A 27,020-nucleotide genomic window follows, 5' to 3' on the forward strand; every position below is an offset into this window, starting at 1 on the left:
CAGTATAGACTTTTTTTTTTCTTTTCTTTTCTTTATAATACATTTATTTGTTTATTTTCGGTAATCTGTATGGAGCACAACAACCTCAAGGCCACAATACATCAGCTACACTGCCTGTTTCTCCTCTTTTTTTTTTTTTTCCTCCTTCTTCTCCGCATGCACTGTCGCTATATAACTCAGGACTTAAGCACCTGTCCCTCAATCCCCCCTGCTTGTCCCTTACTCTCCCCTTGACACACTATGGTGTATCACGGCCTCTCTGGCTCATATTAGGAAGTTTTTCCAATAAAGGCTGGTCACAATCACGCACAGTATGGGTATAAAATACTTGACTGCAAGACTAACAGTGCATCAATCTTCATAAAAAGCTTACACCCTTTTGTGGCGCTAAGCTATGAAGACTAATGCAGACAAGTATAAAAAAATAAATAAATAAAAAGTAAAATAAAATACAATAAAACCCTTACTATCTAGCTATAAATCACAAACTAAAAGTCCAGTATGACACTCACACATTAGCACGGACTATTTTCATAAAAAGTGACAATTGGCATTTGGCATAAAAAGTGACCATGTGCAGTGCTGTGCATTTTGTATAAGGTGCATGACACGGAGAGTCCAGTATAACTGTTTAGCATCCTAACAGCTTGGGAGGTAGCTGTTAAGCAGTCTACTGGTCCTAGACTTGACACTGTGGTAGTATTTGCCTAAAGGCAGCAGTTCAAAGTTCCTGTGGAGAGGGTGTGAATGATCCCTGATAATGCTCAGAGCCCTGTCCCTGCATTGGCTCTGAAAAAGTTCCTGTACTGGGGGAAGTGGCACTTCAATGATCCTCTCTGCTGTCCTCACTATCCTCTGCAGGGCTTTTTTGTCTACCTCACTGCAGCTGGCATACCAGGTTGAAATATGTCATGACGCTCTCAACCACACTTCTGTAGAATGTGGTGAGGATGTTGGTGGGGAGGGATGCTCGTTTTAATTTTCTGGGGAAATGCAGTCTCTGCTTGGCACGCTTTGTGACCCTGATGGTATGCTGGGACCAGGAGAGATCCTCAGAGATCTGCACTCACAGGACCCTGATGTTGTCCACTCTCTCCGCTGATGCAGAGAGGTGTGTGCTCAGGCTGTGACCTCCTGATGTCAACGATCATCTCCTTCATTTTCTCCACATTGAGGTTGCTGTCTCTGCACCAGCCCTTCAGATGTTTGACCACATCCCTACACGTCTTTATTGTGGACAATGGATGTGCCCTACAACTGTAGTGTCATCTGCAAACTTGAAAATCAGGTTCCCCTGGTGTCTCGTTACACAGTCATGTGTAAGCAGCGTAAACAGCAAAGGGCACACAAAGTACACAGCCTTGAGGGGATCCTGTGCTCAGCGTGATTGTGCTGGAAGTCATGTTGCCAACTCGGACTGATTGAGGTCTCTCAGTAGAGCGTAGATATTCTTCCTTTCAACTCTACAATCTTAACAGCCATGCTGGCACAGCTGACACAACTGGATGGGGAGGTGAGTGAAGCCATGGATAGTAGATGCGGTGGATGCGTGGGCTCCAACCCGGAGTCGACAGCGTTGATAAGGTATTAGAGGCAAATTAGATGATCCACAGACAGGACATCCAGCATCAAACAGCAAATCCTACCTATAAGGGTCCAAAAAGTGTACCTGGTGCTGAGATTAGGCTTTAGTTTGCAGATTGTCACGGTCTTGTTCCAGTATCTGCACTCCCTGTCGGTTAGCTCCTAAGCTAAAAACAAGCCAGTTGTGCTAGCCTCGGCAGGCTGTCGGAACATGAAACTTAAAATCTGAGCACATGATGGCTAAGATCTTTCACTTTGTCAGAGCATGTAGATAAAATGAACCAGGGTCTAAACATATAGGATAGGGTGTAGCTTTAAATCTGTATAAAAACTGGACAAAATGTTAAATCTTTGGCACATACATTTATATCTTCTCTAATTATTCATGGTATTTTACAAATTTAACAAATCTGTTATCTATAGGATAGTTTCATTGGTATGCTGTGTTGAATGTTGTCCTGTCTGCCCTGCACTATGAGCTTACTGAGGCAAGTTTGTGCCAACTCTTGCTTTAATAACAATGCCATTAACTTAACCTATCTCTTAGTCCATGTCAGCAAATGGAACTGGCTCAAAGTGATGGCCTGAGTGTGGAGTGCTGATCACATGACAAGAAATAATTGTATATGTGTCCTACAACATCACAGTTTTCTCATATCCGACATAATCATCTTTTTTTTTTTAAACCAAGACAGGGTTTACAATCTCCTTCACACAGAGTACGATTACTTGTCATGAACGGAGCAACATTTGACACAGGCCACATGATGAGTGGACCATGAGTTGACATTATTTTGTCACACAGTACATGCTCTAGATTTCCTGCAGCTGCACAGGGCAAACTCTGCAAAAGTAGACAGAAGTGGCATAAATGCAAACAAAATGATATGAATGGAGATGAGCAGAAGCAAATTTACTTTGGAGAAAGAAAGAAACTGGAGTTCCCGGTAGGTTTCGAAATCAATATGTCTGATGTGTCATGCTGAGACTCAGTGCTTGTTATCACAATAAACATGAGTCAGGAAACTCTTTCACGGTTTGTGGACAAAAGACAGAAAACCTTTACAACAGTCAAAACACTCCAGAGTGTATCCAAATACAGCTAGCAAGACTCTCCAACTTTGAAAAAAAGCAACTTCAACGTGTTCAACCTTTACTGGTCACATAGCCAGGTTTTTAGAGAGCTGGGTCTGTCTGAACTGTGGATGTGGTGGAGGTGGAGGCGGGACTGAAATGAACTCCGCAACAGACATAGTGGACTCTAAAATGATGATCCCTGTTAGTGTCTGTTATATACAAACAGATTTTAATTTGGTTGATAGATACGATGTGAGCCAGGGAACTAATGATTTCATTTGGTTGATGATTCAGACTGGGGACTTCCACTGTTCATCTATAACTGAAAAGCAAATGCAAAGATGTGCCTCCAAATCGAAATAGTATTTCACGACATGAAAGACAAGAAACTAAAGAAAAATTACATTTACAATAAATGTTTAAAGCCACAGTGTGTCGGAATTTCTCCCATCTAACGTTGAAATCATATGTTGCATTCAAACGGATAGCGCACTCTAGCACCTCACTGTTTCAAACGCGTATTGCAACAGCGGTAGCCGCTGTGTACCAAAAAGCTGTGATAACATTGCTGAAACCATGTCATCCAATACTTCATGCAGTATTCATTTAGACTCCTACAAAGACACACGCGATGTGAGCTGACAAACCCCCTCCTCACCATGCTGGTTGTGTTTACAACGTAGGACTGTTGGGGCGGGTGTAAATCGAAACAAACCAATCACGTCTTGTCTTTTGACAACTGACTAGTGGCTGAACCTCACACACCTCATCCCTCTCCTTGCATCCCGTTAGCGGCTAGCATCGGGGTAGCCTTTCCCAGGTGGAGAGAGCTGCTGAAGGAGAAAGATAATGCAATCACTGCTAACAGCGGCGCTAACAGGGGCGCTAACAGCGACTAACAGCTGTTGGCAGCCAGCACCGCTGTTAGCTGTTAGCTGTGATTGCATTATCTTTCTCCTTCAGCAGCTCTCTCCACCTGGGAAAGGCTACCCCGATGTTGACCCTCATTTTTTTAATTCACCGGTCATGTTGCCTTTTTGATTTCCTTTTGCGCTTTCTTGTCGACGAGGATTCTGTCTCCCGTGATGCTGCATATGCATGATCTTGCATTATGCTCAAAGAGTGGGACTTCGTTATGCTGCAGTAGTGCTGGGGTAGTAGTGAAGCACCTCATGGTCCTCTCCTTCGCCTTCTCAGTCATGCAGCGCTGGCCTGGCTCTCAGCGAAAATGCTGAAGGCGGTGCTGTATGTCCCTTGCTGGCGGATGTATTCTCAAGATGGCGAAACGTTATGGAACTCCCCAGACGGCTTGCCCGCACAATGTACAAACAAATCCAAAATTCTCCTTTTACGAGAATAAGTCAGATTATTGGTGGAGGTAATAATACACCAATGATGACATATTTATAAATGCAGACATTGATTTTTGTCAATAAACAACTGAAAAAGTTACACAACATCCCTTTAACTTAAAGGAGCTTTCTTTTTTCCCTGAGAATAATGTTTTGCCTTATCAGGAGAAATTTGAACTTCAGTACTCTGCACCTCCCTCACACTTCTTACAACAGCAACATGGAGAAGAGTAGCAGTATAACAATATGCAATATAGTGAAACTTAAGCACAACGAAACCTACTTGTGTCCCAGCTCATGAGCAATGGTGAAGGCCAAATTTAATCCATTGTCCTCTGCTAATACACACTTCCTCTTGGCGCTGCAGACACCCCCCAGGTAAGCAATACCTACAACACATGACATGACAACAGTGAGTTTAATAAATAACAGTTTTGTTGTAATGTTTGACACTAACCGATAATTTAAAGGAACATGCTGTAATACTCAAGGGTAACAACTGTATGTTGCAGAAACATGCAGTGGAACGCAAAATTTTGGGCACCCCTGGTCAAACTTTCTTACTGTGAATAGTGAAGTGAGCAGAAGATGAAATGATCTTCAAAAGCATGATGTTGAAGATGGAACATGTTTTTCAATATTTTATGCCAGATTAGTGTATTAATTTTTGTTTTGTACAATTAGGACTATGGCCAGAGGCGGTCCTGCCTAGTTTTACGCCCTGGGCGAACCATCCCTTCTGTCCAGCTGTCTGATCGCCGGCTGAGACACTCCCCCTCCCTCCTCCAGCAGCCGGAAACTCAACCACACCCTGCTGCCACACTTTACAAATACTCTGAAACCTTGTCCCAACAATCAGCTGCCTAGCACTCTGAAAACTAAATTAATTGATGCCCACAATAGCAAATTGTTTTCAGGTAGCTGTTTCCTTAGTTCATGATATAATTAAGATATGACAGTTAAAAGGAACTGCAGAGGTCAAGTGAGGTCTAGACGACAAAGAAAACTTTATGAGAGAGCTGCTCGTAGGATTGTTAGAAAGGCAAATCAAAACCCTTGTTTGACTGCAAAAGACCTGCGGGAAGATTTATTGGACTCTGGAGTGGTGGTGCACTGTTCTACTGTGCAGCCACACCTGTACAAATATGACCTTCATGAAAAAGTAATCAGAAGAAAACCTTTTGCTGTGTCCTCACCACAAAATTCCGCATCAGAAGTTTGCAAAGGAATGTCTAAACAAGCCCTGTGCTTTTTGGAAACAAGTCTGGTGGACTGACGAATTTAAAATAGAACTTTTTGGACGCAATGAGCAAAGGGATGTTTGGAAAAAAAAGGGTGCAGATTTTCACGAAAAGAACATCTGTCTAACTGTTAAACATAGGGGTGGATGGATGATGCTTTGGGCTTGTGTTGCAGCCAGTGGCATGGGGAATATTTCACAGGTGGACAGACGAATGGATTCAGTTCAATTCTACCAAATTCTGGAAGCAAACATCACACCATTTGTAAAAAAGCTGAAGATGAAGAGACGATAGCTTCTACAACAGGACAGTGATCCTTTTCTGTCAAAAAGCCTTTTCTGAAATACATATTTTCATTTGAACCCAAACCATCATCTTCAAGACTATCTGGCTTAAAGCCCTGAATACAGACATCTCCCAACAACCATAAAACATGGATTAACATCAACATTATTTAACAAAAGTACCAAATTCAGCTCTGCACTGATGGAGAAACAGTATTTTGTTTTTTTCTGTGTCTAGTATCCACTGAAAATGACAATAAAGCGAAACTTGGAATCTTGGATCTTGGAGTAATAACTGTCAAGGTTCATTGACAAAACAGTTGTTTTTTGCTAGTGACCCTTAGCCAGTGCATGTTTACATTTCATAAATTAGCCTAGTGGCTAGCAGACTTTTTTTCCTCTACTAATAGCTTAACAAATTACACATAACAATATTATTTTTCTTACCCACTTCCGGTTTAAGTCACTGCATCTCTCGACAGAAAAGCACAGTTCAATTTCAGCCTGCCCTTCATGCATGTTTTTTCAGCTGAACATTGTTGAAACATGTTTTTTTTTTTTCTATTCTTATTTGTCTATTCGTTTGTCCGCATGGTGAGCAGAGTGAGATGCCTGTCCAGGTATCCTCATTGTCCTTCTCTCGGCTGCTTGCCGTCTGCCTTCCGCTGTTTGACAGTGACACAGACTTTCAAAATAAAAATGTATCCTAAAGATGATGATAGGCAACAATGTTTTCACTTTGCATCGATGATATTGGATTGTTGATCACTGAAACAATATATCAATCCAGATCAATGGATTGTTAAACCCCTAATTTACAATAAACATTGACGAGGGTGCCCAAACTTTTGCACTGGACTGTAAGTTACAGAGAGACAACAAAAATACAAAATCAAAATATGCAACTGAAAAACAAATATTATAAAACACACACACACACACACGCACACACACAAACTAAAAATTATGTTAACAAATACTACAAGAAAACTGTTAAACAAAAGACCAGGTGAAATACAGACACTGACACACAGAGTATGTACAAGTAGAGAGCGAGTAGGGAGGAAAAAAAGCATTTAATTCCGGGGGAAGCAAGGCCTGAAATAGGAAGTGCCATGGGGCAGCACATCTAGGGGCGCTGACTTTGATGGTGCAATTATTGAATTGCCGCATGCACTGTATGGATGACATAATGACACAAGTGTGTGATTGGTCTTCACTCCATTAGACAAAATCAAAGTAACCTAAGTGATTTTGCATAGCTTCATGAGGCCCAAATGAAAGTACAAATGAAAGTGACTAGAGGAGCAATGGAGAGGCAAAAGCAACACAAACCCTATAAAGGGAATGCACGCTGGTTCTGGGAGGTCTACTTCTGCTCCATGAAGGCTATTTGCTTGATCGCATCTACCCATATGCTGCACAAACTTACAGGCAGTGGAACAATCCCCCGGTGGTGAAGTGGACCAGTGTGAACAGCCCTCTGTTCTTGCCACTTAGCCCACCCAGTTCTACTGTCCTTGTCAATAATGGTAGAATGAGCTGGTACCTGCAGCCCAATTAGGTTGCACAGGTAGTCCAGCTCCTCCAGGATGGCACATCGATATGTGTGGTCACAAGAAGGCTGTCTGCTTTTCTTAGCAGTCTCAAAAGCATGGACTAGATACCAGGAGACTGGCCGCTACACAAGGAGTGCCGGACAAAGCCATAGAAAGGCATCAGCCCAGCAGCAGGACCGGTATCTGCTCTTTTGCGCGAGGAGGAACAGGAGGAGCACTGCCAGAGGACATTATCCGCCGACTCATCAGGAGCATGCCCAGATGTTGTCGGGTGTGCATACAGGCACGTGGGGGCCATACACACTTCTGAGTCACATTATGAGTTACCATGACAAAATTCACACAAGTTAGATCAGCCTGTGATTTATTTTTTTTTACTTTAGTTTTTGTTGTGAATCCAACCCACAGTGGGTAGATGATTTTGGTTTCCATTGACAACTGTTAGATAATTTTGTTCTCAACAAATTCTACAATATACATCAGTAAAGCTTTTCAACTTGAATAATTCATTCATCAAAATTTGGTGTGTCATTTAAGTGTTCCCTACATTTTTTGTACAATATAGTGAGGGCTAGCTCAAGTTCCCTTGGACCAGTTAGGCTGATGTAGGCCTAGTTTATCGGGGACCTCCTATGATACACTGAGGTCCTCTCTCCTTCTCTCTCTCTCTCCCTCCATTTGTATTCATGTCCCATTAATGCATGTTACTAACTTGGCTTACTCCCCGGAGCCTCCACACTTCCTTGTCTTATAGGTTTGTCCAGATCGTGGCTATGCCTTGATTGTGGGTTGTGGTTGCGTTGCTGCCGTGGTCCTGCCTGATACCTACTACTTTTGCAACTGTTATTGCTACTATTATTATTCACATATGAACATATGATTATTACTCTCAAATACATATGCTATCACATTTTAATATATGCATACATTGTATCATGTACTATTATCATTATTATTATTGTTGTTGTTGTTGTTGTTCTAGTTGTTACTGATCCTGATCCTGAGCAAATATTATTACTCTATACATACAGAAGAGCTATTCACAGAAACATATATACACAAATAAACACACTGATTAGGTCAGCCTAGATACTCTTTAGCCATTAAACAATCCAGCCCATTCTCATTTCCAAGTCATCAAATACCACCACTTTGGCAGTGATTTCTATGTCATGCACCAACGCCAAAAGCAACCTTTTCTGGCACTTTGATATGTCACTAGGTGGCATCAGTTTGTAATGCAGGCAGACTTAACCTTTTGGGGCGTTATGATGTGCCACCAGTCGGCCAGATGGCACCTGTCACAGCAGTATGATACATTGCTGGAAAATTGCCCAGAAAATTAAGGAAGGAGGATACCTAGCTCATAATATGTTGACATGAAAGTCTACTGACAAAGTCAATCAGTCAATCAATTTCAATCAATCAATTTTATTTATAAGCCCAATATCACAAATCACAATTTGCCTCACAGGGCTTTACAGCATACAAAGTGCCAAAATGTGAACCCTTGGAATGACACTGTGCTGAACAATCTCTGACAAACACACACACAAGCAAGCACAGACACAGTAAAGTCAAGTGTAAACATACACATGCAAAGCACATGAATTGTTTTGTAGCCTTTTCTTGTTCTTTTCTTTGATTTATTTTAGTTTACTTGATGAATTGCATATTGTTATTTCTGACATTTGTCACAATAAAGCATAATGAAGATGAAAATATAAAAAACAGAGAGAGACAGACAGAGAGAAAGTGGTACTCACCCACAGTATCACAGGGTTCGTCTTTATGAACGCAGAAATCTGTCCTGAAAGAGAAACAATACCAAATTAACTTAAAGTATCTTCTATAACTGCACTGAAACCAGCACTGACTTTAATGAAATTAGGCAATCGTTCATGTAGACTGCCCACATTAGACATCAGGGTTTGAAATACGGAAGAGGTAAGTGGAGCCTGGCTCCCCTGAATGAGACACAAGCTCTCCAAAAAGCCTCTTTTGAGAAATGCAGGGAGAGCTCTAAAATGTCATTTTTGGTGCCACATCATTATTTTTCTGTACAATTTTTGAATTTATTCTACATAAACAGGCTAATAGTAAAGTACTTGTCAATGTGCAAGTTCATTCGTGCACAACAATTTCCAATAATTAGTGTCTAATAAGCACAATGCTGTCTCTTTCTGCTGTGGATGTCCATGCATGGGGGCGCACTCAACACATTACCTGCTGAATGATGGTGTATATACATTGCAACATTACCTTCCACATTACATTCTTATCCCAAGTCATCACATACCGCCGCTACATATTATAGGCATCCTCCTGCATTTGCTGTTGACATTCTGGGATGCCGCCACCAACGCCGGGATGTCAACAAAAGCGCATGGTTAAGTTAAGGCAACAAAAGCATGTGGTTAGGTTTAGAAAAAAACATCATGGTTTGGCTTTACATTCATACAGCTTAGTGAAAGTTCAGGGTTTGTTGGCCCCTCCGCCACCCCTCCCGCCCACCCTATAGGGACTTTCCAGCTCCTTATATTATGTCGTTCCCAGCAGTGATGCTCTCTAGCCGCGTTATGAATTGTATAGAGGTTTTTTCTTTTCTCAGACAAAGAGATTAGGAGATGTTGCTTTACCTTGACATGTTTTGACTGTCAACTTAAGTCTTCTTCAGAAGTGTCATCTGACGTGCGTCATGACGTGTCTTTATCAGCTGGTGTTTCCTTGAAGGCATGACCGGCCTGGCAATCTGACAGGTCTGACAGGCTGGTCACGCCCCCCGCCACCAGATGGTCTCTTGAGGAGAGAGTCCCAGGTGTGCGACAGCATGAAAGCCCCCTCATCCCGGTTGATGGTCTCCCTGGCCCACTTCCTGATCTCTATGGCCTCCTTGAACCAACGTTTGAATTTGTTGCTTTCTGACTAGATGACCTTCGCGTTGTCCCAGTCCATGATGTGATTGTTTCTCTTGCAGTGATCTGATATGGCTGATTTTAAGTTTTCCTGTTCTGCCTTTTCTTTTTGAGATCTTGTGAGTCGCCTTGCCGTTTCCTTTTCACATTCTTTTTTATGTTCATTTTTTTTTGTGTGTGTTAGAGCTTCTCCCTGTCTCACCTATGTGTTTTTTTCACGTCTTCAAAGGTATTTCTGTCAAAGTCCTGTGTCTTCTCCCTGTGTTTCCCCTTGTTCCCTTCCCTTTTGTGGGTGTGTCTGTGTCTGTCTGGAGCTGGGGCGGAGTCAGGAGGTCTACTGGGATCAGGCTGACACCTGCTGTAATCACTCACCTGTTCCACATCTCACAATCAAGCCACCTACACTGCTGCAGGATAAAACACCACTTCATTTTTCCACTCCTCGCCAGATCGTCCATTACCCTCCTGTGGTAAACATCAGGCTACTTTGTGACTAGTTTTGTATTTTTGATCCTGGAACTGACCTGTTTCTCTCCTGTGACTAGTTCCTGTGCCCTCTCCTCCGGCTCTCTTCCTGACTTCTACTAGCTCTGCTCCAGCGATTCATCTGCCCTCCTGGAAACCCCACACCCTGGCTCCACGTTGGCCCTCAGCCCCCCCTCACTGGCTTTCTTCAGCACAATAAACTGTGATTCACATTCAAGTCTGTGTACTGAGTCTGGATCCTGTGGTCCCACATTCAGTGTTCCCAACAATTTCATAGATTACACTGCATTTTTTGTCCGTGTCTAATTCTGTCTTTTGGATGAACTAGAAGTTGTCAAAAAAAATGGCGCCAAGACTGTGAGACCTGGTACCAGCCGAACCGACATGTTGCAAAACTAAACTGAATTATCACCAACTTCACCAACCCAAACTGGAATCATTCGTGAAAGAATCCATTGAAGATATGGAACTTTATATCGACACGATCTACGACAATATGTCTAGTCGGCGCGATAGCAAGCGTGGAAGAACGCAACCGAGCTCGAGTGAACAAGATGACTTGAGCATTTCAGAAGATCTGCTTCGCATAAGAGAGTCAATGAAAACCATGGAAAAACAACTTAAGATCTAGATCTGCTAAAAAAGTTGTCAGACGACGTCAAGGATCTAAAACAAGCCATAGACTTTAACAACTCTTTGATCGAAGTCCTCAAGCAAGATAACGCCTCACTCAGAGTCGAAGTAAACAATCTTAAATAACTGATAACTGAACTCCAACAAAAGAATGACAAAATGTCAAATGATATTCTTGAAATGCAGTGCAGGAGCATGAGAGACAACATAATAATCCACGGGCTGCCTGAGACAAATAAAGAAACTTACCAGTCCACGGAGCAACTGGTGAAATCTTTCATGAAAGAAAACCTCAAGATGGACGAGCGTGAGGTCGAAGCCATCCATTTCTCCAGAGCGCACTGGATTGGGCATGCTGACGCATCCAGGCAGAAAAGTCGTCCCATTGTGGCAAGATAAAAATGTCCATCATGAGAAGCGGAAAGGAACTGCGCGATACCATCTTCTCCATCAGTGACCAGTATCCACCGGAGATCCTGAGGAGATGCAGGCTGCTTCACCCCACCATGACAGAGGCGCAGAAAAATGACAAAAAGCCCATCTTGTCATTGACAAACTTTACATCAACGGGAAGCTCTACAGTAACTCCGAAATTACTTACTGGCTTGGCGGAGGAGATGTAAACACAAGCCAGTAAAATTTCAACTTGTTGCTGTTTGCTCATGTAAACAGCCGCATACATCAAATGTCATAAGAGCGACGGGTTACCATGGATACTTGTCAACAAATCCGGGCTATGTTATGATAAGACACTGCAGATTTGTCACAGTGATGTAGTCCACGGTTTTTCTTTTCTTCAATTGTTCTTCTTTTTTCTTTTCCTTTTTTTTCCTTTTTGCTTTTCCTTCTCATTGTAAGTGACTTCAAATTATGCAGCTAGGGAATGGCTGATACATATCTTTTTTTTTCTTGCTTACTTTCTTCCTTAATTTTTTTCTTTTCTTTTTTTGTTTTGTTCTGTCTGTTTGTTTGTTCGTCTTCTTGTTTTTTGTTTTTTTGTTTGTTTTTTTGTTTTCTCTCTCGTCGGATAATGTTGAATTCCCTTATCCTGTTTTTTGTCTTATGCACTGATTGCTTTGTTTTGTGTTTTTTGTTTTTCCCTGCAGGAGGGCTGGGAACATGGGGGAGGGGTTGGGACGGGTCAAGGGGAAATGTTGAATGTTATGAATGGGAAGGAATCAACACACACACAGGCACACACAGACAAACACATAAATCAAATTAAATCACTTTTCATTACTTTTTCTCAAAACACAGCAAGAAAGGTAAAAAAAGAAACCAAAAGAAAGCACACATATTTCTGTTTATTGAATCATGTCCACAATTAAATTTGTAAGCTGGAACATATGTGGAATTGGGAGTCAGGCAAAACAACTAAAAGTCATTAATCATCTGCTCAAAATACAAGCTGACATTTGTCTATTGCAAGAAACTCATTTCACTGATATTAGAAACACAGCTCTGAAATCTACACATTTTCCTCATATCTTTACTTGAAATTACAATTCAAGACAAAGAGGGGTTGCAATTATGATTAATAACAAAGTTAAATTCAATCACAATAACACAATTTCAGATCCGGAAGGACGATATATTATTATTAACATATCCATTGATAGCAACCCTCTCACAACAGTTAATCTTCATGGCCCTAATAATGATGACCCCTCTTTCTTTCACAATCTTTTCTCTATCCTTAAAAACCTACCCAGCTCAGACTTAATCATAGGTGGAGATTTCAATACAATACTTGATCCAACAATAGATAAATCAAACACAACAGGAAATATCAGAACACTTAAATCTACTATAGTTTTAAAACAGTATATGGAAGATTGTGGTCTTGGTGATAGCTGGAGGCTAAATCATCCTAATGACAGAGAATATACCCATTTTTCAAAAGTACACCATACAAACTCTAGAATTGACTTTTTTCTCACTAGCAACTCATTACATTCTGATATATTTGAAACACAAATCCATCCAAACACAATCAGTGATCATGCACTAGTCTCGGTTAAACTGCACACAAAGACAACTTTCAGTACTTATTCCAGATGGAGGTTCAACACATCACTACTAGAGGATCAAGAATTTGACAGTTATTTTAAGAGAGAGTGGACATTCTTTATGGAAATGAATGACTCTCCGAATACCTCGCCAACTCTACTCTGGCAAACCGGGAAAGCTGTTTTAAGAGGCAAAATAATTTCCTACGCATCATACAAAAAACGAAAAGACACAAAGTCACAAAGTCACAACTTGAAATGGAAAAGAAAATTAAAGAACTTGAAAACACTCATGCAACCAGTCCTACTGATAACATTTTTTGCGAACTACAGAAATACAAAATGGAACTCAACAATCTATTAAATAAAAAAAAAACAAGTTTCTTATTGAAAGACTCAGACTTAATACATCTCAAAACAGTAATAAATTAACCACATATCTGGCAAATATGGTTAAACAAAATAAAGATAGAACAACTATAACAGTAATTAAAGACTCAGCATGGAAGCCATACCATAATCCGAAAGATATCAACACTGTATTTAAGAATTATTATCAAGATTTATACACATCCTCTCACAACCCAAATGCTTCTGACATACATCAATTCCTCAATAATATTAATTTACCCCATTTAACAACAGAACAAACTAATTTACTTGAACAACCATTAACCCCAGCTGAATTTCATAACACACTCAATAAAATGGAAAATAACAGAGCACCCGGTCCTGATGGCTTCCCTGCTGAGTTCTATAAACATTTCTGGTCCACCATCTCACCCCTTTTTCTCAGAATGATTGATGAATTCCTCATAACCAACAGTATACCTCCAACGATAAATACAGCCATAATTACCCTGTTTTTAAAACCTGACAAAGATCCTACTTACCTATCTAGTTACTGACCTCTCTCACTAATTAACACAGACATTAAAATCATAAGCAAGGCACTGTCAAATAGAATTGAAAAAGTCATTCCCTTCATAATACATCCAGACCAAACCGGATTTATCAAAGGAAGGCAGTTATCTTATAACACCCAGAAATTATTTAACCTAATGCAGCTCTCAAACAATAAGAAAACGGAAACCATAATCCTCTCATTAGACGCACAAAAAGCATTTCATAGAGTCAACTGGTCCTTCCTATTCACAACATTACAAAAATTTGGATTCAGAGAGTCATTCATTAACTGGATTAAGGCACTATACACCTCACCGACAGCCACTATCACAACCAATGGGTTAACTTCACAACAATTCACGCTTCACAATGGCACTAGACAAGGATGTCCACTCTCTCCGTCACTTCTTGCAATTTTCTTGGAGCCACTTGTAGCTAGCATACGACAAAACAATAACATCAAAGGTATCAGATCAATATCCACGGAACAAAACAATCCTCTATGCAGACGATGTGTTGATCCTCCTCCAGGAACCCTACTCATCACTACAAGAATGTCTGTCAGTCATTAAATCATTCTTATCTCTATCCAACTACTCCATCAACTTATCAAAATCCACCATTCTACCCCTCCGCATGGACCAAAGGGATGTGGCAGCCCTCACCTCACAGTTTCACCTTCCCATAGGAAATATTAAATATTTAGGAATCCACATATCCCCAAGCTGTCAGAGCTGTTCAATCTAAATTACACACCATTACTCGAAATACAAAATGACCTCAGTTGCTGGACAAATCCATCAATCTCACTGTCAGAAAGAATCTCAACAATGAAAATGTCAGTCCTCCCTAAAATTAATTACCTATTCACCATGATCCCTTCACTTCCAAATTTACCCTGGCTTAATTCCCTCAATACAGCAATATCTCAATTCTATTGGAAAAATAAAACACCTCGTATAAAACTATCAACACTACAAAAACCCAAGTTTCAAGGAACTAGATGCACCCAACTTTGAATTATATCACCTGTCAAGTCAGTTAAAATACTTAAAACAATGGCTCACCTCTTCACATCGTGATTCTCATTGGTTAGAAACCGAACAGGCACTATGCAAGAATATAAACCTTTCAGATCTCCCATTCATCAGCCAAACAATTAAAAATGACACTTGTTTTCAGAATATTTCCATAGCCTCAGCTAAGGATGCACCGAATATTCGGTAACCGAATATATTCGGCTGAATATTGCAAAAAAACCACACATTCGGTATTCGGTGGAATAAGTTAAAAGCAAGGCCGAATAATAGCGGCGCAGTTTTGATAACGCAATCAAACAGCGTGCCGTGGCGGGCAGAATAAAATGTCAGCAGTGTGGCGATCCGCCCGTCACCGCACTCGCATTTCCGACTAAAAATAGTTTTGAGCGAGCAAAATAAATCATTCAGCACGCTGTGCAAGTACAGATTTCAACCACCAGCAGAAATGAAAGGCGAATCCCACCGAATGTGGGTTGAACGGGGGTCACAGACACAGACAGGAATACGTATTCCTGTCAAATACGGCGGCCATTGTCTTACCAGCGAGGAGAAGTCGGCTCCAATTATATCCTCTTCTTGGCGTGTGGACTGCCCAGAAGTACCTGAACAGCTAAGCCAGCTGAACACAGACCGTACGTGATGTGTCAGAGGAGAAACAAGCCGTTCATGGCCTACAAACCTCACCGCACTTTAGGGTCTGTTCTTTACTTATGAAGGGACTTGTCAGGGGAGGAGGGTGGCTGGTTGATACTTATTTTATTTATTTATTTTGATCCCCCTTATGTTAATCACTCATTGATGCTGTTTTTGAAGTATGAATAAGTCAGTAAGTAATTTATTCTATTGAAATATCAGTGATGTATTATAGAAAAGTGATTTATCTTTTTATAAATGACAAAAGGCACATCTGCCTCATTTTCGCTGAGATATTGTGATACTACTCAGAACCATGATATTTTCATTGGTATCGTACAGTGGGATCCAATTTTGGTACCGTGACAACACTAATCTGGAGGGGGTTCATCTGCAAAAACTAATGAAAAACTAAACAACGATATTCGGTATTCGGTACTCGGTATTCGGCCAAGCGTTTAATATTATTTGGCTTCGGCTTCGGCCACAAATTTTCATTTCGGTGCATCCCTAGCCTCAGCTCTGACAGCTTGGTGGAAAATATTTCGTATCAAAGGCTCCACGGTTGCACCATCCACTCGCTTACCAATTTGAAACAACCCAGATTTTACAATAAACAGGAAACCATTAAACTTCACGTCATGGAAACACAAAGGTATCACACATCTCCACCATATTGTACAGGATTCCAAAATCATCAGTTTTCAAGACTTAATCCAGAAGTTCGACATTTGTAACAGTCAATATCTCCAATACTTACAGCTTAAGTCCACCATTCTCCCCAAAATCAACAGTACATTTAACACGCAAGATCAAACAATTATTATAGATGACTTTTCAAAGATTTCCAGCTCTGTTAAATTTCTCTCAAGGATATATACATTTCTAAACACTACTGACACTTTAATTTTTCTCCCAACCTCAATGTGGGAACAGGATCTTTCCATCACTCCAAATGCAGATTTCTGGTCTCAAATATGCAAAAATAACTTCACTCACTGCAAAATCCCAAATTTACAACTCATTCAATTTAAGGTTAACCACAGAATACACTACACAGGTGAGAGATTACATAAAATGGGTTTCACTATATCAGATCAATGCACTTATTGCACACAGCACACCACAGACATTTACATGCATTCTCTCTGGCACTGTACACCAATTACACAATTTTGGATACAAGTCACAGATCACCTATCACATATACTAGGCTGCCACATCCCCCTATCCCTTCAACTCTGCATCTTAGGAGACATATCATCTGTACAATTACATAATCACATTAAAACTACACTGTTCACAGCCCTAGCTGTCACCAAGAAAACAATCCTCCTAAACTGGAAAACAAGAAATCAACTGAACATCACACACTGGAAGAATCTGTTAATAGATCAAATCACAATAGAAAAAATGTCTGCAGCAATTAATCACAGCATACCCCGTTTGAACAAAACTTGGTCCACATTTATTCAAAAATCCACCTCTACAAATGCCTGATCTGAATTCCACAGAATCTTGCAACACACCTCGTTTTTTTTTCTTCTTTTTTTCTCTTATTTATTCTATCATTATTATTATTATTTAAATATTTTTTTTCTTTGCTGCTATTGTTATTAATATCATCATTATCACTAAAATATCCACACATATATACAAGCACTTATAAATACAGATTACACACATACTTACACACACACACTCACATACACATGTGCAGCATATACACAAAGATCAATGTTAACAACACCTGGTGTATTACTATGTAAATATTTACTTTCTGTTTGATTATTTACCTTACTTTTTCCTTATGTTGTTTGACTTTTTTCTAGTTCTGTAAATAAAAATAAAGTTGTCCTCCAAAAGTGGGGGTGGTGGTGGCAGGCCAAAAAAAAAAAAAAGAAGTTGTCAGAGTTTTGTGTGTGGTTTGACGGCTGTGTTTATTCTGTGTTTTTTCATTGTCCTTTGTATGCGTTCAGTCATCCTCGGATGTGTGGTATAGTTAGGGAATTTTAGCAAATTGCATAGACCATCTGTGAAAAAATTGCTTACCACTAGCTTTCTTCACTAATATGTTCACCTAGGTGCCTACTAACACCTACCAATTTATGCAAACCTAAATCCTTGTGGAAAATTCTGGGGAGCCAATCAAAATCAGGGTGCTCAGAGGACCTGGGCAAAAAAATGGGACAATAAACTTTTGCCAATAATAGCTTGTGAGATGTCTATCTAGGGTTTTTTTGGGGTGCTGAATTGATTTTAGCCATTATTTATCAGAAACCTCACTGACTTGCTCAATCCATGAGAAATTTTGCACAGTGGTAGAGGGTCATGGGAGGATGCGAATGAAGCATTATTACATCAATTGGCTAAAGGGGGCGCTATAGCAACCGACTGAAATTGCAAACTTTGAATGGGCATATGTCATGCCCCGTATGTCGTAGAGACATGAAACTTTGCACAGAGGTGCCTCTCCTCATGGGGAACAAATGTGCCTCAAGGATCCATAACTTCCAGTCAAATAGATTTTTCTGCCATTTTGAATTTTTTGAAAAACACTTAAAATCGATCTCTTCCTAGGAAATTTGACCGATCTGCATGAAAGTAAGTGAACATAATCTAGGGACCAATATCTAAAGTTCCCTCTTGGCAAAAATTGGAAAACTTACTAAAACTGAGCTTCTATAAAGCAATGAATATTGTAGAGCGCGTGGCTCATCACATAAGCATGCAGCAAAGAATGAAGGCCAGATTGCAACCCCCACCACTGTAACAAGGGCTAGCTGCACCTTTCCCATGAGAACTACCAGTGCGCTCCACTTTTAAGTCAATACAACATATAAACACTTTAACTATCTGCCTTTCAACGTGTTACCTCAACTACTAATGTACAGTTTTAGCCCACTAACTATCCCACTATTGGCAATGGTACTACTGTACTTTCAATAAAGCAATCGTAATCAAATTCACAAAAACTCTGACTGAATACATTGCTCTTCTTAATGGGCTCAGTTGACTATGTAATCTGCAATTTCCTATGACCTGTATCCCAGACACACACTGTGCTTGGGCAACTGTGTTCTCAATGGGTATGGACTAGTTCTGTCAAACTCCCCAGCATCTCCCTCACTCATCTTGTCATCTGGCTGGTTAATATTCTGGCAAGAGTTGCCATGACAGTTGCCACAAGCTGAGATACACCTGACTCCTTGCTTTTTACAGCAGCACCTGAGCGTGCTACAGTCACCTGCACACTTGCAGCTGACAAACGCAAGGAGGTAGTCTGGTGCAGTGGGGTCTGTTGAAGGAACCAGTGCATATCCTTGTTCAGTGAGTTGCCATCCATAGTCCAGGGCATCCAACGATAGACTTTGCAGCATGAGCCAGTCCCTAGTCTGGAGGTAAGCCCGGAAAGAGTGTTGTCCTGCAGCTCCTGTTGTCAGGGGGAGTTTTTCAGGTTTGATGCTCCCAGCAGCAGCTCGCTTACTAAAGATGTCAAATCGCGAGTCTTCCAAGTCTTTAGGTGGTTTGCCATGGAACATGAGCATTAAGAGCTGTGTCTTCAACTGTAAGGTTTGTGCATTTCTTGAATGTCCTGTCATTCCTGAGGTGTTCCTGTACGATGTGTAGTCTGACATCAACAGGGGTTTTTGTGAATAGTGATACGACATCATGTGAAATGAATATCTCGTCCATCTCTATTTTCATATTGTTGAGTTCTTGTGCCAGTTGTTTTCAGTTTTTGTAGTGTTATTCTGTGAGTCCAAGAATGGGTTTGATGATTTTGACCAGTGCTTTTGACAAGTTGTATGTGATGGAGCCAATGCTGTCTACTATGGGGCGTAGTGGAGTGTCCTTTTAATGTATTTTGGGTGTACCATAAATCCAGGGGATGATGCTTACTGTCGGTATTAGGTGATGTACGTGTCCTGTGTTATTTTCTTAGACTCTAACAGAGGTTTTAGTAGGGCTTTCAAGTGTTTTCTTTTCTTCTGTGGGGTCTTTCTTGAGGGTTTCATATGTGTTGCTGTCTCCTAACATTGTTTCCATCCACTTATGCAAGTTTCTGTGTCCATGACCACTGTTGTCCTGCCTTTGTCTGCCGGTAGTATGGTGATTGTCTTGTCTGTTTTAAGAGCATGTATTGCTTTCTCTTCTTCTTTTTTGATATTAGTTTGGGGTAGTTTTGCTGTTTTTAATATCTCTGCGACAGCATTCCATAATTCTGCTTTCTGTCCTTAATCCTGGATCTTTTGGCAAGCTAGTTCTGTTGCTAGAATGAAATTCAATTCAATTTTTTCAATTTTATTTATAAAGCCCAATATCACAAATCACAATTTGCCTCACAGGGCTTTACAGCATACAACATCCCTCTGTCCTTATGACCCTCACAGCGGATAAGGAAAAAAATCCCCAAAAAAACCCCTTTAACGGGGAAAAAAAACGGTAGAAACCTCAGGAAGAGCAACTGAGGAGGGATCCCTCTTCCAGGACGGACAGACGTGCAATAGATGTCGTACAGAACAGATCAGCATAACAAATTAACAGTAATCCACATGACACAATGAGACAGAGAAAGAGAGAGAGAGAGAGAGATGCAGGTAATGACAGTAGCTTACAACAACATTATTGAAAGTAATAATATTATAGTTATAGTTCTGGCTACTGCGGTACAATATGTTGAAAGTATGTATTAATATCTGGCAGTATACAAGTGTGACAATAGTCATATGTGTATAATAACAGTAGAAGTATGACTAATGACTAATGATGGCAGCAGCAGCAGGAGGCATCTGGCAGGACCACGACAGCAGCACAACCACACACGTCACGCTGTCCAGGCACCGCTGCGATATGAGTTAATCTGAGAGACAGTGGAGCACAAAGGCTCCAGAGAAGAAGCCGAGTTAGTGACATCCAGAATGGCCGAGTTAGCAAGATGCAGTAATAGAATACAAGAGAGAGAGAGAGAGAGAGAGAGAGAGAGAGAGAGAGAGAGAAGGAGAGAAGGTGCCCAGTGTATTATAGGGGGGTCCTCCGGCAGACTAGGCCTAAGTCAGCCAAACTAGGGGCTGGTACAGGGCAAGCCTGAGCCAGCCCTAACTATAAGCTTTATCAAAGAGGAAAGTCTTAAGTCTAGTCTTAAATGTGAAGACGGTGTCTGCCTCCCGGACCATAACAGGAAGATGATTCTACAGGAGAGGAGCCTGATAGCTGAAGGCTCTGGCTCCTGATCTACTTTTGGAGACTTTAGGGACCACGAGTAACCCTGAGTTCTCAGAGCGCAGAGTTCTGGTGGGATAATAAGGCACTATGAGCTCTCTAAGATATGACGGAGCTTGACCATTTAGAGCTTTATAAGTTAACAGTAGGATTTTAAATTCAATTCTGGATTTTACAGGGAGCCAGTGCAGAGAAGCTAAAACAGGAGAAATATGATCTCATTTCTTAGTTCCTGTTAGTACACGTGCTGCTGCATTCTGAATTAGCTGGAGAGTTTTTAAGGACTTACTAGAGCTACCTGATAATAGAGAGTTACAGTAATCCAGCCTTGAGGTAACAAAAGCGTGGACCAATTTTTCTGCATCTTTTCGGGTCAGGATAGGCCTAATTTTCGCAATATTACGCAGATGAAAAAATGCAGTCCGTGAGGTTTGTTTTAAATGAGAATTAAAAGACAAATCTTGATCAACTATTATTTTGAGGTTTCTTACGGTAGTGCTAGAGGCCAGAGCAACGCCATCTAGAGAAACTATGTCATCAGATAAAGAGTCTCTGAGTTGTTTGGGGCCAAGAACAATAACTTCAGTTTTGTCTGAATTTAACATCAGGAAATTGGTGCTCATCCAGGTTTTTATGTCTTTAAGGCAGTTATGGAGTTTAGTTAATTGATTACTTTCTTCTGACTTCATCGATAAATACAACTGTGTATCATCCGCATAACAATGGAAATTTATAGAGTGATTTCTAATGATGTTACCTAAAGGAAGCATATATAGAGTAAATAGGATTGGTCCGAGCACAGAACTCATGGAACTCCAAAACAAACTTTGGTATGTAAGGACGATTCATTATGAACGTGAACAAACTGAAAACGATCAGATAAATAAGATTTAAACCAGCTCAGTGCAGAACCTTTTAGGCCAATTAAGTGATCCAGTCTCTGCAGTAGAATTTGATGGTCAATTGTGTCAAACGCCGCACTAAGATCTAATAAAACAAGTACAGAGACAAGTCCTTTGTCTGAAGCAATCAGAAGGTCATTTGTAATTTTGACTAGTGCTGTCTCAGTGCTATGATGCACTCTAAATCCTGACTGAAATTCCTCAAATAGATTATTATCATGGAGAAAATCACACAGCTGATCTGCGACTACTTTCTCAAGGATCTTTGACATAAAGGGAAGATTAGATATTGGTCTATAGTTGGTTAACACCTCTGGATCCAGGGTGGGCTTTTTTAGGAGAGGTTTAATTACAGCTACCTTAAAAGACTGTGGTACATAGCCTGTTAATAAGGATATATTGATCATATCTAATATATGAGTGTTAACTAAAGGAAAGACCTCCTTAAGTAGCCTAGTTGGGATGGGGTCTAAGAGACACGTTGATGATTTAGATGAAGAAATCAATGCGGTCAATTCTTGAAGAGAAATTGGGGAGAAGCAATCTAAATATATATTAGGTTTTACAGCTGTGTTTGAGGTTAGATAGGTACTATCTGAGGACAGGAGGTCATGAATTTTGCCTCTAATAGTTAGAATTTTGTCATTAAAAAAGCTCCTAAAATCATTACTGCTAAGGGCTAAAGGAATACAAGGCTCAATAGAGCTTTGACTCTCAGTCAGCCTGGCTACAGTGCTGAAAAGAAACCTGGGGTTGTTCTTATTGTCTTCTATTAATGCTGAGTAATAGTTTGCTCTGGCATTGCGGAGGCCCCTCTTATAAGTTTTGAGACTGTCTGTCCAGATTAAACAAGATTCTTCCAGTTTGGTTAATCGCCAATTCCTTTCAAAGTCTTCATGTTGGATTTTTTTCGGAATGCCGGCAAAGTTTAACGCTCGAGCTATTACTCTTTTTTTTATGTTTCTCTGAGTGTGCGTTTTGATAAGTTACATTCCCACTTCTCATTCATTTCCCTCTGAATCTGTTTGTAATTTTTTCTTTCAGTAAGTTTTTCTAGTTTTTTGATTTGTCGATTTTTTGTTCTGGTAAATTCCTGCTCATATGCGTGTTTCAGGTGTGCATTTATTTCAGTGTTTCTTGTTTTTCATTTCCTCTTCCAGTTCCCTATTGATATTTTTCAATCTTGTTGACTGTCCCTCTTATCCTCTCCCTCATAAGGTCCTTTCTTGCTTTGTTGAATATTTTTTCTGCGTTCTTGGTTTGGATCTGGTTTTTTATGTTGAGGCTTGCTGGTGTAATATCCTCGTCTCTGCAATGGAGGTTGAATCTGAGGTGGTAACCCTCTCAAAAAGAAAAAGCAGAACAGGGAAACTTAAAATCTAAGACCTCTCACCCTCAAGAAAACACCAGCTGATAAGGACACATCACGACACACGTCAAATGACGCTTCTGAAGAAGACCAAAGAGTCGACTGACAGTCGAAACATGTCAAGGTAAAGCAACATCTCCTAATCTCTTTGTCTGAGAAAAGAAAAACCATTATACTATTTAACTGAGTAGAAAAAATGAACCTAATCGAGTTTTTACGCATTATGAATGGATGCTGCCTGTCAGCGTTTCATACAGCCACCACAGGTGTCTTCTGGCTGACTGGCCGCATATCTTAACACTGCGAAAGGTGGTTTTGGCGTCGGTGCTTGACACTGACTGACAAATCATTGACAAAATGGCGGGATTTGACGAGCTGGGAATGAGAACAGGCTGTACCTCCATCCTGTTTTGCTTTGATGTAAGTATTGGGTGTTGGGTTTATAGTTGCTGTTGGAAGGTATCTTGCTGTGATTTCCACAGACCAACATTGGAGGCTACGGGTTCATAAATCAATAAATGGGGTCATGGGATGCAGCCTTGGTCTGGTCTCTTTTACACAGTATCACAAACCATTGCCTGTCCACTGTGCATTGGATTTTGTAGTTTCTTGATGGAAAGCAATTTTTTTAAAAACACTGCAATAATGAAAAATTTCTCTTTGCTGTCCAATATTCTCTCTATTATTTTTTTTAATTATTATTTTGCTCACAGACGAGTACATTCGTGTGTGTGTGTGTGTTTGTACAGTACCCCCTTCCCCAAAAGCAGCAGTGTAATTTTAATACTGACTCAAGATGTTTCTGCTGAACAGTTACGCTGGAAAAGCACAGGTCATAAACAAACACACTTCAGCCTACAAATTAGGGATGCAGTCTTGACACATGGACAATTATAAAGCAGCAGCCTACAATGTAAGAACGGCGATTAAAGAAGCAAAAAGGGACTGCAGGAGAAAGTGGAACTACAATTTCAGAGGGGCAATCCCAGAAGCATGTGGCAAGGTCTAAGAATCAGGTCAGATTACAAGCCCGTCCCTCCACCAGCACCTGATCCCTATAGCAAGTGAGATAAATAACTGTTAAAGCCATCTGCAGCCAACAAACAGAAAAAGCTAAAGCAGAGGTTAATGGATGGGTGGGTACACCTGTCTCCATTTCTGAGCATTTCAAGTGTGTGAACACCAAGAAAGCAGCAGGACTAGGTGGTTTAACCCTATGGGCCCTAAGCGTTTTGGGGGTATTTTTACTGCCTTTACTTTTAAGCTCATATCACAGTCATTATAAAGGCTACATACACATGCTATATCTTGTTTTGTTTTTTTCAGGACAATCTGGGCTATCCAGATTTGCCATCATTCCATGTCCTTCTATGTGCCTGTATTTTATATTGATTTTTATATCAATGAAAAAAACAAATCTGTGTGACTAAATTCTTACATTTGTTGGAAGAAGACATATTCTGCCATATGTGAAGAGGGGAGACTCTCTGGAATCTGGCAATATAAGAACCATGATGCTGGGACATTCTGTCACTTCACAGTTGTCCAAAACATGTGGTTTCTGCCAGGCGGACATGATTGCCATTATTGCAAGAAATTCCATTGACTCATTCACAAGTCAAAAATGTGTTTTATCTGAAAGAAACATGCAATATTTACATCTAAGATCATAGAAAAATAGTTAACCAAGTGCAATGATGTCCTCCAAGATAATATTTGTTTTTACAGTTTCAGTTACATACTGGGGGAACATTTTGGGCATGTATATGGTGACTACGGCCCTGTCATGCATGCATAATTAGGCTGCAGTTGTCTGGGTGCGCAAAGGTGAAGTGTGCTGGTCTTGTCATACAAAGTTTGATGGAGTGTCAATTGGACAATATGGAGATATTTGCATCTTAAAAGCCGGACTACAAATGTGGATAGACAGGGAGAAACACACGCAAGCCTAAGACGTGGTAAGATACGATATTCCTCACTATATGAAGTGACTGATAACAAGATCTGTATAATGGATTGTAAAGAAATTCGTCAGGATTTTATTTGGTAGACAGTTAATCTGGATTTATAGCGTGATGGGATGACAGCACAATGATGTGTGTGGTACCATTGGAAAGCTCTGCTCCTGTGCTTTCATGTGATGTGCGTGGCATTTCTGTGCGTTTGCAAGTAATCCATCCAAGAGTAATGTGTGTGCAAAGCTGTATGAAAGCTCTGTCATACATCATTTTAGTGTAACTTTATCATTTTTTTTCGCTGTGAAAACATTGGACTACCGACAAGTGCTTGGCCTTCCCGGAAAGCTACAGTTCCACTGTTTCACGTGATATGCCTACTTCTCGCTATGACGCACGGTCACGGAGAAAATCCACAGAGAAGAACGGGCGTGAATTTGGACGCACTATGCGTCGTTCGGGCCCATAGGGTTAAGTGGGTGTGTCCTCAAACTATGTGCTGACCAACTAGCGCTAGTATTCAAAACAATATTCAACCAGTCATTGGCTCAGTCAGCCATACCCACGTGCTTCAAAAAGTCCACCATCATTCCTGTGCCCAAGAAAACAAAACCAGCCTGCCTGAATGACTGCCGCCCAGTGGCTCTCACCTCTGTAGTGATGAAGTCCGTTGAATGGCTGGTTAAGGATGACATCTGCTCCTTACTAACCAGCACACTGGACCCACTACAGTTTCCCTATCGATTGATCTACAGAAGATGCCAACGCACACATTCTCCACACCACCCTTTCTCATCTGGAAAAAAAGGGCGCCGTGTTAGATTTCTGTTCATTGACCACAGTTCAGTGTTAAACACCATAGTTTGCTCCAGGTAGGTCACAAAGCTCAAGGAACTGGGATTAAACACCTCACTGTGCATGTGGATCCTTGACGTCCTGCCAGGAAGACTCTAGGTGGTGGGAGTAGGCGCCCTCATCTCTTCCACCCTCATCCTCAACACAAGGGCACCACATTCTGAGCCCCCTGCTATACTCCCTGTAATCACACCACTGTGTAGCCCCTTCAGACTCCAGCACCATCATCACAGCTGTGGTGATCTGATCACATTGTTACGCCCTATGGGGCGAACAAAACTCCAAACACTGACCCAATAATAATCACATAAACACCTTTAAAATACTCAAATCCATGGGAGTTATTAGAATTAAAAAAGGCAAACAAGACAACAAAAACCCCATGGTGAGAGGCACCAGGACCAGCAGTCCCCACACCAGAGCCTCTCTCCTCTGCTGCTGGCACAGGAGCTCTTAAGCACCTCCTCCATGCCAGGTGTGCACCTCGTTAAGTAATGCAGCACACCTGGGCAGATCTACAAAGAGGGAAAAGGGACAGCTGCAAGGAACACATACACAGCCGTAACAACAAATAACAATGACAAGGCCTACCTGAAAGAGGTAGAGGGCCTGACCCGCTGGTCTCAGGACAACAACCTACTCTTGAACGTCAAAACAACTAAGGAGATGACAGTAGATTTTAGAAAGGAGCAGCAAAGGAACTGCACTCCCCTTAATGTCAACAGGTCCTCAGTGAAGAGGGTGAATAGCTTCAATTACTTTGGTGTCCACATCACTGAGGGCCTGACCTGGGCACTGCATACTGACTCAGTAGTAAGAAAGGCAAAGCAGAGATTGTATCACCTCAGACGCCTGTGGAAATTCCGGGTAGTCCTCCAAATACGAACAAATTTTTACCCTTGCACTGCTGAAAATGTCCTGACTGGGAACATCACTGCCTTTTACACCAAGCACTGCAAGAACAAGGCCAGGAAAATCATTTTAAGATCTCAACCAC

General features: G+C 40.9%; 1 protein-coding gene across 1 annotated transcript in view; it reads right to left on the minus strand.

Moving 5' to 3' along the window:
- Positions 1 to 27,020, minus strand: part of adamts17 (ADAM metallopeptidase with thrombospondin type 1 motif, 17) — a 499,826-nt gene that overhangs the window by 342,812 nt on the left and 129,994 nt on the right. The window contains exons 7-8 of the mRNA XM_049602805.1: positions 8,864 to 8,907; positions 4,297 to 4,402 (exon numbers count right to left, since the gene is read on the minus strand). Of these exons, the coding sequence (XP_049458762.1) occupies positions 4,297 to 4,402; positions 8,864 to 8,907 (150 nt within the window). The remainder of the gene's footprint in view (positions 1 to 4,296; positions 4,403 to 8,863; positions 8,908 to 27,020) is intronic.

The sequence above is a fragment of the Epinephelus fuscoguttatus genome, linkage group LG2 (assembly GCF_011397635.1).
Source record: "Epinephelus fuscoguttatus linkage group LG2, E.fuscoguttatus.final_Chr_v1".
Taxonomy (NCBI): domain Eukaryota; kingdom Metazoa; phylum Chordata; class Actinopteri; order Perciformes; family Serranidae; genus Epinephelus; species Epinephelus fuscoguttatus.